The sequence below is a fragment of the Bos taurus genome, chromosome 7 (genome assembly GCF_002263795.3).
Source record: "Bos taurus isolate L1 Dominette 01449 registration number 42190680 breed Hereford chromosome 7, ARS-UCD2.0, whole genome shotgun sequence".
NCBI classification, from domain to species: Eukaryota; Metazoa; Chordata; class Mammalia; order Artiodactyla; family Bovidae; genus Bos; species Bos taurus.
The window spans coordinates 65,018,267-65,030,933 of record NC_037334.1 but is presented as its reverse complement, the minus strand read 5'-3'; the positions used below and the strand labels follow the sequence as shown (position 1 = coordinate 65,030,933).

Sequence of the window (12,667 nt, the reverse complement as noted above, 5' to 3'; positions counted from 1 at the left end):
TTGTGGTACATGGACTCTCTAGTTGTAGCACACGAGCTCAATAGTTGGGGCGCCTTAGTTATTCCATGGCGTGTAGGCTCTTAGTTCCCTAACCAGGGATGGAACCCATGTCTCCTGCATTGCAAGACAGATTCTTAACCACTAGACCACCAGAGAAGTCCCTACATCATTCTTTTTTAACAATACTAGAGGTTGTTTGCCGTTTTACCAGGGAAGATACAGAATCACAGAGTGGAGTTGTTTTATTAAAAGTGAGGAGGAAGGGGGCTGGGTACTTTCCTGTTTAGTCTCATCTTCACCTCAAGGTCATTTCCTAAGATAGCCTCATAGAACCCTCAGGAGTCCTGGAAACACAGTCTGAAAACCCTTTTCTAGCCAGAAGTCACAAACTCACATACTCTCTCAGGGGCCAGCTGAGTCGCAGCGGAGTGAAGCAGATCACTAGGGGCTGCGGTCCATGGGGATGTCATGGATCAGCTCCAGAGGGCAGCTGTCACTCAGTTTTGGAGCATCATTGGCAGACTGTGCAAATCATTGACGCATGCCTGGTAGCAGATTCAGTTTGTGGGTCACTAACTTGAGACTTCGGGAGGAACGGTGGGGAGTGTGAAAACACAGCCTGAGGTCAGACCACATGGGTGCCTTTAGGAGGTAAGATGCCCAGCCAAGAAGGGAACATAAGAGAGAAAACAAACCCATGGGTCTTCTCAGACACCTGCATGTTTGGATGGCCCGTGACACTGAATCATTGCTTTCCACAGTTTATCTACTGGCCTGAGTTATTTTTAAGCAAGCCCTTCCCCTGCTGGGTTCTCTCTGCTCTTTACCATGTGTCTGCCAGCACTGGCCAGGCAGCCAGTCTCACACCTCTTCTCCCACACAACGCCCCCCTCCCCCGACTGTCTTATTTAGAGAAAAACAAGATTATAATGGTGAGTGATGAGATGATCTAAATTGTACAGCAGGTGAAGTGAGTTCTGCGGGAAGCTCCTTAGGAAGATTTTATTCCCTTGCCACTTAGCAATATTGGTCCTTGCTGACACTCAGATCTGAGCCAGACGGGTGGTACTGATGCCTCCGGCACATGTCTATGAGGCCTTCGTATTTATGCAGTTATGCCCCCAGAAAGTGAGAGTGTGTGCAAATCTATTCATGCAGCCAAGTGCTAAGCCATGTCTCCCTGCATGCTTTTGAAGCTTGGTAATCGATAAGGGACTGCCTGATTAAAGAGCTCATAGATATTAAGCAACTGTAAAAGGAAATACAATCAGTGCTTATTTAACAGGTAAATTGGAGGGGATTTGTGACATGAACATTCCAGAATATAGCTGAAAGAACATTACACAGAGAGATGGAAAGGGAGATCAGTAAATATGGGTACTGATTTAGATGAAAGTGAAGTGAAAGTGAAAGTTGCTCAGTCGTGTCCAACTCTTTGTGACCCCAGAGACTATACAGTCCATGGAATTCTCCAGGCCAGAATACTGGAGTGGGTAGCCTTTGCCTTCTCCAGGGTGGTGGTCAAATTTCTTTTTATCCATCTCCTTTACCTTTTCCCTCCCTCCCTCTTTCTCTTCTCTTCTCTCTCTCCCTCCCCTCCTCCTTTCCTTCCTTCCTCTCTCCCTTCCAAAAACCTTTCTCAAAAGAAATTGTATTCACAAGTCCAGTGTGTAAGACAGATGAAAATGGAGCTACTCATGTCCAATGCGAGGGCTGAAACCTCACTGATTTGGCCACCCCAGTATTCTCAATATGATATCAGAGGCATTTCCAAGAAACTTCATGAAACTTCCCAGCCACAAGAAACAAATTTACATCACAATTGGAACTAGACAGTTTCCAAGATCTTACTCAGAACCGAGACAAGAAGAACCATTTTCTCTTAAAGATGAAGACACCAAGGTCTACAAGAGTCAAGTGACTTGTCCAGAGCCACACAGAAAGTGCTAGAACCAGAGCAAGAACCCAGTCATAATTCAGTGCTCCTGCCACTCAGAAATAGTTTGGGATTGTGGTCTGAATCTTTTTTTTTTTTTTCTTTTTTTAATTAATTAATTAATTTATTTATTTTTATTTTTTTAATAGAAAATTATTTAATTAGTATACATGTGTTCCCCATCCTGAATCTTGACTCACCTAACTACCAGATGTGTAACCTTGGAAAGATATTCAACATTTCCATGGTTCCTCATTTGTAAAAGGAGGTATCACAAGTGTCCCCACCTAATGCTTCTGTGAGGATTCAATTAAATAAGGCATGAAGAGGACTCAAAACCTTGCTTAGGGTGTGTGGTAGGTGCTCAAAAATGTTAGTGGTACAATACCACCCCCCATCCCTTCTCAGTACTATACAGAACATTAGAGTCACAATTATGCCTGTTAATCTTGACAGAACACATCACACAGACAGCAGACAGAGCCGGTCAAGGCGTGTCCAGATCCTCCATAGCATGGAATGGACAGTTGACAGTAAAGCATAGTTGAGGACTAAATACAATAAAGTCTGGAAAAAATTGCCATGGCTAACTCCCCATGTATATATATAACATTGAGTAAAGGTGATGAGAAGAGCCGACTGACCTGGGAGAGATGTCACATCCTTGCTGCATGAAGGCTCCCAGGGAGAACCACAAGCTGTTGAATATCCCAAACTCATTGGACTGGTCGCTGGTGGTTTGGTCTCGCCCTTCCTCAAACTCTTCGCTGTGCCATTCGTAGGGGCTGAAACGGCTGACCAGGAAAAGGACGACGCTCACTCCAATGTAGGCGAACACAATGCACATCCAGATCTCATAAGCCAAAGGATCCAGGAAGGAAAAGACCCCCGGTTTGGACTTCTGTGGCTTTTTTATCATGATGGAGATCCCCAGACTCATAAACGGCTTGGAGAAATCGATCACCTCTTCCCGGACCAAGGTGATAGTTAAAGGGGCAACAGCCACATCTGCTCTCTGCAGAAAATATCGGGGAGAGAAGAAAATGTGCACTTTAGTTCATCAGCCCTCTGTTCCCTCATTTTCCTCTTCATTCTAATATTCTTTTGTATCTAAAGGATGTGAGAGGAAGAACCTCAGAAATCCAACTCCTCCTTGTCTCTGTGAAATATTTACAATAAATGGTTGATCAGCTCAATATCTCACAGGAGAGATTATCCTGCTCTTTGACAGTTCTAATTGTTAGGGGTGACTTCCTCACCTTATGGAAGGAAGGGGGCTCTTGTAATGTCTCTTATTTTTTTTGCCTACCCAGCAATCATGCCTTCTTCCCCTTAAAGAACTACTCCTGCTCCACTAACTATCCTCCGGTTCAAGTGGGGCTGATAACCCTTATTATAGGTGAAGCACATCCCCCAGATCTGGCCATTAGTGTAGTCCACTCCCCTGGCTACAGTGGTTCATTCAAGGATGGCACAAGACCCGAGTCTCTTTCATGAGCATGAGCCCTGAAAGGCAGGGTGAGAGATGATCCATGATGAAATAACTTGGGTGACCCTTAATTCATGGCTTATCCTGCTATCCCTAGGAACATGGTAGAAACATGTGCCAAAATACTCTTTTGTTTGTCCCCAGGAACATGAACCAATCCTTCTGCTTGCCTAAACCAGTTGGAGTTGGGGTACTTTTACCTGCGACCGAGACAGTCCTGGCTAACAAGATAGATAGTAAAGCAAGTTTAACTCAATAAATATTTATTGGGCACTCATATGCAAGCCCTAGGCTGAAAAGAAAACTGATCTCTACAACTAGTAAAAGTTGGTACACACACACACACACACACACACACAAAGTAGTTTCCCAAACTACAGGGTAGATTGGATACATGCTAGATACTGTGAGATATGTTTTGTATCTGAGAGATGCAAAGTGCTACAGGAGGTCAGGAAGGAATTAATTCTGTCTGGGGAGGTCAGGGACTGCATCCTCAAAGAGGTAACATATACACTGACATTGAAGAGGGAGTAGGATTTCAACAGGTTGCTCGGATACAGAATACATTCCCAGAGGAGAGAATCATGTGAGGAAGACCTGGCAGAGAGAATAAAGTAGTATCACAACTATTTTTTTTTCCAGGAAGACTGCTAAGAAGTGCACAAATAATTCAGTTTTAAAAATTCATGTAGATAAACATAAAATAGTTGCAAGAAATGTTCATCTTTGGGCATACCACACCAGCCTTGCTCTTCTGTCTTTCCTATCTCTGCTTAATGGCAGGAGCACTGGCATCTATGCTCTAAAAATCCACTGTTCTCCTGGCCTGAGATTAAGCGATCCTGGAAGTCTAACGCGGTTCCATGGAGGGATGCCATGACATTCACTTTTGAAATGACAGGCATGTCTGTGCAAGTCTGTTCAAGGCAGGTGGCTTTCTCTTATGATGCCATGTAATAGTCCAGATGTGAGGCTGCAGACTGATGCTGTCCAGACCCCAGCCACACCTAGCTGCCAGCTGGTATTGCTCAGGAGGGGTTTCCTCTGGTTATTCTCATTGGATGGGATTTTTGAGAAGGCATTTTAAGTGGAATAAAAAGCCTGGCTTTAGAATGACTTAAATTTCTCACTTAGAGAAAGAAACTTTCTGTAAAGCAATGTGGGATTGAGTATATGTCTCAGCAATTCTGTTTTTTCCCGCTAACACCTACTGCCTAAATCTTGATACTTTTTACAAACACTTACAAGCCATTGCCAGGGAGACAGTATCTCCTTTTTTCTCATAGGTAGAAAAGGAATAGGGGAGAAAAGTCTTTAGAAATGACTCGGAGTGAATAACTACAAGTTACCCAAGAGGGAGGTGGGTGAAGACCGGCTTCAAAGATGGTAAAGGGAATTGAATGGATTTGTCTTATGCCTCCAGATGTGAGTTAATAAAAGGGACTGTGACCTGGAAAAAAATCACAAAACCAATCATCTTAGTTCTTATTTAACTTAGCAGTTTCAAGATTTGTTCCATGTAACATTATTTGTGGAAGGATGTAACTAATTATAATATAAAAATTAACATGAATTTAAACTGGCAGGACTTTTCAGAACCTTTAGCAGACTACTGTGCACTGAGAATTTCTAAGAGGGGTAAGCAGATTTAGTATTTCCAAAATTCTTTGTCTGTTGAGCCCCAAGCATCAAAACGCACCCATATGCATAGGATACACACACAGTGGGAAATGCAGTGACATCATTTTGCAGATAGGAGCCCAGGTCCAGAGAGAGAAGGTGGTTTGTGCAAAGCAGCACGAGGTTTTGAACAACAAGTTTTAGCTTGTTTGATGTTGACTGAAAGGTCTTAGGAGTTGATTTCCAGCATCTGAGGAAGTCACTGGACCTTTGCAGGATCACTTATAGGCACGGCTCATCTGGGAAAGTAGACCTGCCTTCTTGGCTTTGTGACTCACTGACTATGTGCCCTCGAGTGAGACAGTTGTCCTTATGAATATCAGTTTCCTCTTTAGAAAAAGAGGCATAATAAATTTTGCTTTATCTACTGGACAGCAGTGTTTTGTGAGAGTCAAAAGAATTCAAATATGTGAGAGCACCGTGAACCGTGGGCATTTCACAGGTGCTCAAAATTATTTTCTGAAACTGACATCTTGAGATAGTGATTCTCAAACTTGAGTGTGCAGACATCAGAAGCACCTTGGGGGTTTTTTAAACCACAGATGGCAGACTTTCTAGATCACTGGGTCTGGGGAGACCTGAGAATTTGCATTTCCAGCAAGTTCCCAGGTGATGTTGCTGCTGCTGGTCCAGACTTAGAGAAACACTGACCTAGGAGATCCCCAAACCAAATATGTCTGGAAAAAATCTTGGGAAAATAGTAAACATTGTGGATGTATTAGGTAAAAGCAAAAATGGGAGAAAACCATCAGGGATGGAGAGCCACTCTGAGCCAGGCCCTGTGTAGGGAAATACTCCCCACCCAGCCCTGGGACAAAGAACTCAGGGGAACCCCGGGAGGAGATCAATGGCTCGCAGGAGTCATGTTGCTAGTGAGCAGGCAGAGTTGGAATTCAAATCTGGATTTGTGTGTGTGTCTCCAAAGTTCACTCTATTTCTGCTTCATTAAGACAAAGAACTGGCCAGAAAGTCATGGCAACCCAGGCACACAGCCGTGCCTATGCAATAAGCAGAGCCTTCATTTGTAGCCTGTGGTATCTGAGAATGCACTGTGGCTATTCTCATCACTTGTGTCCTTTGCCCAACTGCCTAGTCTCCCTGGCTTCAGTGTCCTCATGGATAAAATGCGGAGAGTAATCACATCCACCTTCTGGGGTTGTTATGAGGAGTAAATGAAATAACTTGGGTCAAGTATTTAGCACAGTGCCCGGTATAAGCAATGTGCTGAAATGCTACTATTACCATGGTGCATAAGAGCAAGAATGAGCAAAGGGAAGGTGAGACACCCTGATTGACTTAGCTTATTTGAGAGGCACAGAAAGAAGAAATCTGGAGCCCTCCAAGTAAATTTTTTTCTGATCTTGCTGGTCATTTGTGGCTAGAGATGCCTCCTCAGACCCCTCTATTCTTTCTTAGATGGGACAGACAAGGAAAGCCAAACTGAAAATGCCCTCAAGAGAGGGCATCCATTTGGGCCCATCATAGAGTCTTCAGAATACAGCTGTAACTGGGCAGAGGGACAGGCCTGGTGGAGGGGAGGGAACAAGAAAGACTGGCAGCTGAGGCACTCAGAGGTGATTTCTGTCACTGATGAGCCAGTGGCCCATGGCTGATGGCTGTGTACTGGGGGGCTTTCCCTCAGATAATCATACTGTTGTTCAGCCCAGATCTTGGGCCTTTTACTGAAGGAACCAGATTACATTGGGTGAAGGTAAAGATGAATTCTGGTGGAGGTGAAAAGTTCACAGCAGTTGCCATGGGGATGACCTTAAGAACTTGGTGGAGGTTCCCATGGAAACCAGCTTCCCAATGCAGCATTAACCATCTAGATCTTCTATCTTTCATTGATGATACTTCCCCAAAGCGAGAGGCAGCAGAGGAGAGAGAAGGTAGAAGCACAACCTCCTTAACTCATTAATCATCTTCCCAGGTCATATCAAAAGCCACCTTCTTAGAAAGACTTTTCTTTATTCTATCTCTTTCTTCTTTGAATTCCCTTTTTATGGCTCTTATGGCCATCATGACTCTTATTTCCTCGATCTGAGACAATGAGATTTTAAAAGCTCCTAAATGGTTGCTTTATCCTGACCAGAACTTCTTACCATCCGGGGGCTCGGCATTTGCTTCTGTTCAAAGCCCTAGGCAGGAGTCTTTGATTTCTATGAGTGAAGCTGTGGTGGTGCCTTTCCTGCACGTGGCGGCAGGATTCTTCTTTTATTGCCTTTTGTTGTTTCTCTACTCGAGTATCTTCATGATCTTTCAGAGCCTGCTGAGTCAATCCACACCCTTTCCCTTATCATTTCTTACTCAATCTTGTCACTGACTACTCAACTGAAGCCCTCTACAAAAAATCATCAGTGTTTTCTCATTCTTCTTTCACAACTTATTTCTATCACCATCTTATAGTTTATACTATAGACATTCCTGGGCTGCCTTTCTCTGTACCTGGACATGGCCGCTTTCCAGGTTACACATCTTTCTCGTGGGCTTGACCACCTCATGCTGGCCTTCTGCATGGACCTTGATTCTTTGCTATATTACCAGTCTCTCTCGTTGTCTTTTCTATGTCAGAAAATGCCAAGTTCCTTGGGGACAGGGATCAGATCTTTTACTTCTCAATGGTTCCTTAAATAGTTAAAACAATTTAGAGCATTCAGTGACTTCCCCAAAATGCTTCAGTTTATTGAAGGTGTTATAGCAATTGTGTGTGGTCTTATTTCAAGGGTAGTGAATGGAGTAGGCCAATCCCTATTCACAGATAACAAGTGTACAAGGCAAGGTAAGCCATAATAGAAGCAGAAACTAAATCCTACGGTGAAGGCAAGAAGAGTTAAAAAGGGTTCTCCCCGTACCTTTTATGGGGAGAATGACACCTTGGAAAAAGCAGTATGTGATACAGGTTTGGGGGGAAGGGTAAGATTTTAGAGGGGCAGAATGGAAGCAGGCACCCTAGAGAACAGAGTGACTTGGGGTGGCTTGGCTGAAATGGAAGGTGCCAGAAAGGGCAAGTGACTAGAAAGTTTGATTGTATCCAGGGAAGAAATTATTTTGAGGGGGCCTTAAGTGACTGAACAGGAAAGTGACCACTCGGCGGTCTGCCTCGGGAAAACTAACCTTAAAGCTAAACTGTCACCTGTATTGGATGATGATCAGCTGAAGTCACAAGACTGAAGTGAGTCTGGCTGAAGGAGCTGGGACCAGGAACATGAGCAAAAAATGTCTTCAGACACTGGATTTTAGACTGTTCATCTTTCTAGCAGCAACCATACTAAACTATAGGGTCCAATAGGCATCTATGGGTAGGGTCATCTAACCACCAAAATTTCCTGTCCAACCATCTTTCTCTGCCTCGAATTCCCTACCCTATGGGGGACTTACTCCATAGACCAGCTCTCCCACCATGCCATTCCAAGCCTTTGTGTCAGGGTCACGGGCTCCATATTTTCCATCGCTGACAATCTCAAGACGGTAGGAATATCCCACATGCTTGGCAATCTCTGCCGCCAACTCCACACAGTAGCCCTCGTAGCGGTCATTGCCTTCAAACTGGTTGGCATTCTTCTTGAGCATCACATAAGGATCTTCCTGGTGGAGAAATGGGAGACAGAGAATGTGGGTTCGGGGTTCACTCTTGGGGAGGGAGGCCTTTGGCATGGCAGAGGAGTTAACATTGGTTAACTTTGGGGGAGTCAGTCTCTCTAGCCCCTAAACCCACTTCCTGCATTTCTGCTCCTCCCATTACAAAACTTCTTGGGTTAAAGAAGAAAACTGGTAAAATAAGAATGTTTCATTGAGATGTCGTGCATAGCTTTTCAAGTGATGTTTCAGGAGCTCTTGTGTTTCTTTGAAGGTACCTCTGGGGGTGTGACAGTGGGGAAGTAGATCCTAAATAGGTTCCAGGTTTTTCATGACCAACCACTGAAAATCGCAGCAGCTTCACTTCTGTCCACTCTAGGTGATGTACATTAGGGGCTTTCTTTGAAAATGACTTCTACTGAGGAAGAGTAGAGTCAGAAGCACCACAATTTATTTAATCTCTTATGTTTTATAGATGGGAAAACTGTGGCTCATAGGAGGGTGACTGACTTATCCAAGGGCACAAAGTGAAATCATGGCAGAGCCAGAGAGTGAAAATCCCTCTGAATTTCAGGATAATTTTTAACTCCCTCTTTCTACCCACTGCACACTTTTGGCCAGAAGAATGACCAGCTTTCACTCTTGAGGAAGCCTCTGTGTTGGCCTAGCTCACATCCCAGGTAACCTCCACAAAGGACTGAGTACTCACTAGGATTGTAGTGACGATGTATGTTCTATTCTGGACACTTGAGTTATCCCCCCCGGCTTGAGCATCCGTGGCTGCAGGGACGAATTTGTCATCTTCATTCCAGTAGCCAATCTGTTAAGGAGAGGGGTGTGGTGACATAGGGTGAGCCAGGATTCTCAGGAATGGCCCACTCTGCGCCCTCTAGCCAACACCAGATAGGAAATCAAGGAGCTGAGTGTCACACCAGCAATGCTGGACACACCAGACTTTAAAGTGTGCTAGATGTAAACAGCAAGAGATAAGATGCTCTCCAGGTTCTGGTCTTCCCAGCCCCACCCCCATGAAAATCCTCATCATGATGGGGAAGCCTGAAAATTGCTTCTCTTGAGAAGTGAGGTTTTAACTGTTTATGTGGCAAATTGTTTTGCACAATGTTAAGTCAGGGTCACAGAGATTTAATTTCCTGCCTTGTTCACAAGGTCAAACTCCTCCTTGTTCCCTGCCTAGTAATCCTTCTCTTCCTTAGCTCATTCTGAACTGTAGTTGGAATCATAGGATTTAAACCTTTTTTTTTTTTTTTTTGCTTTCTTTTTAGGTTAACTCTATTTTCCCATCTAGATTCAACTTGCTAGGTGATGGTTATTTTAGTGTTTATTTATTTCTCTTATTTCCAATTTTTAAACTATTATAATACTGAGCATACAGTTGTACCTTCAAATACTGGTTGACAGCATTATTTTTTTTAAAGATTAGTTAGTACTTTTTTATACTGACTCATTTTCCAAGGTCTTTCAGCAAATATTTATAGGATCTCTATTGTGTGTAAGACTCTGAGCTAAGATGTTGGTGGTATTGTGTGGCAGAATTGAGAAAGATACACAGAAGTCTCAGAGATAGTCCTTGCTCTGACAGTCCCTCTACTCTATTCAGGAATACATGACACACACACGCGTGTGGCCCCAGAAGTGACAAGTGAGTGACTCCGGTAGCTTGAGCCCAAGGAGTTTGGAGAAGCAGGAGCCAAGTATGAAACCTATGCTGGGAAGAAGGTAGCTGGAGGAGGTGAGGCTGAAGTCGCGAGGGATGGACAGGTTGGGTCCAAATCTGTCAGGTCAGAGAAAAGATGAGCCAAGCTGTAGACACAGGAATCTGCCCGGATATGTAAGTTTAAAGGGTCCTGGGTGGAGGACTGGGTTAGCTCCAGAGGAAAGTGGGGCCTGGGTCTAGGTAGCAGAGGGCTTTGCAGGCCAAGCTAAATGGTGTAGGCCTATGCTGAAGGCAACAGGAAGTCATGGAAGGTTTGGGAAGAACAGAATGGCATGGCTAACACACACACACACACACACACACACACACACACACACACACACCCCCCCATCTCTACCTCTGTCTCTATTAAGCATGCGCGCGCGCACACACACACACACACACACACACCCCATCTCTACTTCTGTCTCTATTAAGCTTTAGACCACTGTGTTTTGTGGTGGTTCTGCTGGCTGCAGCTGTGTTTTGTGGTGGTTCTGTTGGCTGCAGCTGTAACAGGCAAACAGGAAGGAGAACTGCAGTACACATGGAGAAGGAAGAGCAGTTCTGCAAAGTCAGTCCAGATTCATGAAATCCGAGGCACATGCCAGCCGTCCACTCAAAGGTCATCTTCACCTTGATGCTTTTCCCAGTCCCCTCAGCTAGAAATAAATAGTTCTCCCTGCGATCTCACTGCCGTTAACAGCAACAGTATTAATTGCCAACACCGATCATGTTCTTGCTCTGTTGGAGGCTGTGTGTGACAGGCTTTGTGCTGCTGCATCTGGCTTAGAGAAGTTTGTTAACCTGCATGGTGAGGGTGGTGATGCAGCTAAGTGGCTGAGGCCGGCCAGGAACCCTGGTCATCTGTCTCCAGGGACAGCTTTTCACCACCAGAGGGGACTTAGCCCTGGGCTGGAAAGCATGTTGCTTAACAGTATTTGGGTGCTTATTGTATTTTAGGCACTCTTCTAAGTGTTTTTTTTAGGGACTTCCCTGGTGGTCCAGTGGCTAAGACTCCGAACTCCAATTGCAGGGTCCCAGGCTTGATCTTTGGTCAGGGAACTAGATCCCACATGCTGCAACTAAGACTTCACACGTGCCACGGAAGAACCTGCATGCTGCAGCTAAGACCTGGTGCAGCCAAACAAATAAAAATAAATATTAATACTAAGTGTTTTTTTTTTTAATGTTTTAACTTCTCTCATCCTCCTCAAAACTTATGAAGTGGGTAATTAATTGTCACTCTCATTTTAAATGTGAAGAAACTGAGATGCGGGGAAGTGGAATAACTTTCCCAAGGCTGCAGGAGAGCTGTGGAGCCAGGATTGGAATGGGGCAGGCTGGCCACGGCTGTGTGTGTCCGTGTTCCACTAGGCTGCCAGCTGACCCTGAGTGCCTCATGTTGGTTCCCACTGGCCCCATGGTCTAGTTGTTGGTACATCTGTCCCTGTCTCTCCATGGTGCTCCTCGGGAGCAAAGCTAGAGGTCTATTCATTCCAGGCTGCCCATTGTTCCACAGAGAAGCAGTTCAGGGAAGAAGGTTTGTTGAGAGAATGAGTGGATCCAGCATGGAGACAGTGGATCCTGTTCATGCTGAGACAGTTCAGAGGCATGAAGGCAGGTGGGAGGCTGTCTCTCAGAACACTGGGTCAGGATTTGCCCTCCTGCAGGCATGGGTACCATGCTGCTCATGTGGGGGCACTTTCAGTTAGCTTGGAGGGAGACATTTCTGTCTAAAGACAAGAACTAGAAATGTAGATTTCCAAAATATCAGAGCTGGAAGAGGCTTGAAGAATCATTTCTTCTAACTTCTTCTTTTTATAGAGGGAAACAGAGGCTCAGGCACTAGGGGACCTGCTTAAGACCACAGTGCAACCTTGCTTTGCTAGGCCTGTGCTTCAAGGGGCCCTAGGGCACCTGTGAAGCCCCTTTGCCACTTCCTCGGGATGTGGGCCAGGGGTCAGGGAAGATGGAGGAAGCTATTGGTTCTTCATCCCTGATTCAACCGTCAGCTCTGCTTTTAATCAATTTCACACTTTGGGATTCCCCTTAAGAGTTCATTTTTACAAGGAGACCTTTAATTGAGAAATAAATGTTTCAAACCATTATTGTAGTATATCGTAGTGCAAGTTTAGAAAAATAATTTCCAAACTACTTACCCAACACTTAACTCTTTTGCTCCTCACACTATTCAAATAACACAGACAGGCTGGGAATTATCTTCCCTGTTTTACAGATGAGAGAACTGAGGTTTGGGGAGATCAGA

The 12,667-nt window shown here is 44.6% G+C and overlaps 1 protein-coding gene across 4 annotated transcripts in view; it reads right to left on the bottom strand.

Moving 5' to 3' along the window:
• GRIA1 (glutamate ionotropic receptor AMPA type subunit 1) overlaps nucleotides 1–12,667 on the bottom strand; it is a 348,888-nt gene that overhangs the window by 89,681 nt on the left and 246,540 nt on the right. For all 4 annotated transcript variants that reach the window (XM_059888222.1, XM_059888223.1, XM_002689318.7 and 1 more), the window contains 3 exon segments: nucleotides 9,394–9,504; nucleotides 8,487–8,693; nucleotides 2,581–2,951 (listed from right to left, as the gene is read on the bottom strand). In XM_059888222.1, the coding sequence (XP_059744205.1) occupies nucleotides 2,581–2,951; nucleotides 8,487–8,693; nucleotides 9,394–9,504 (689 nt within the window).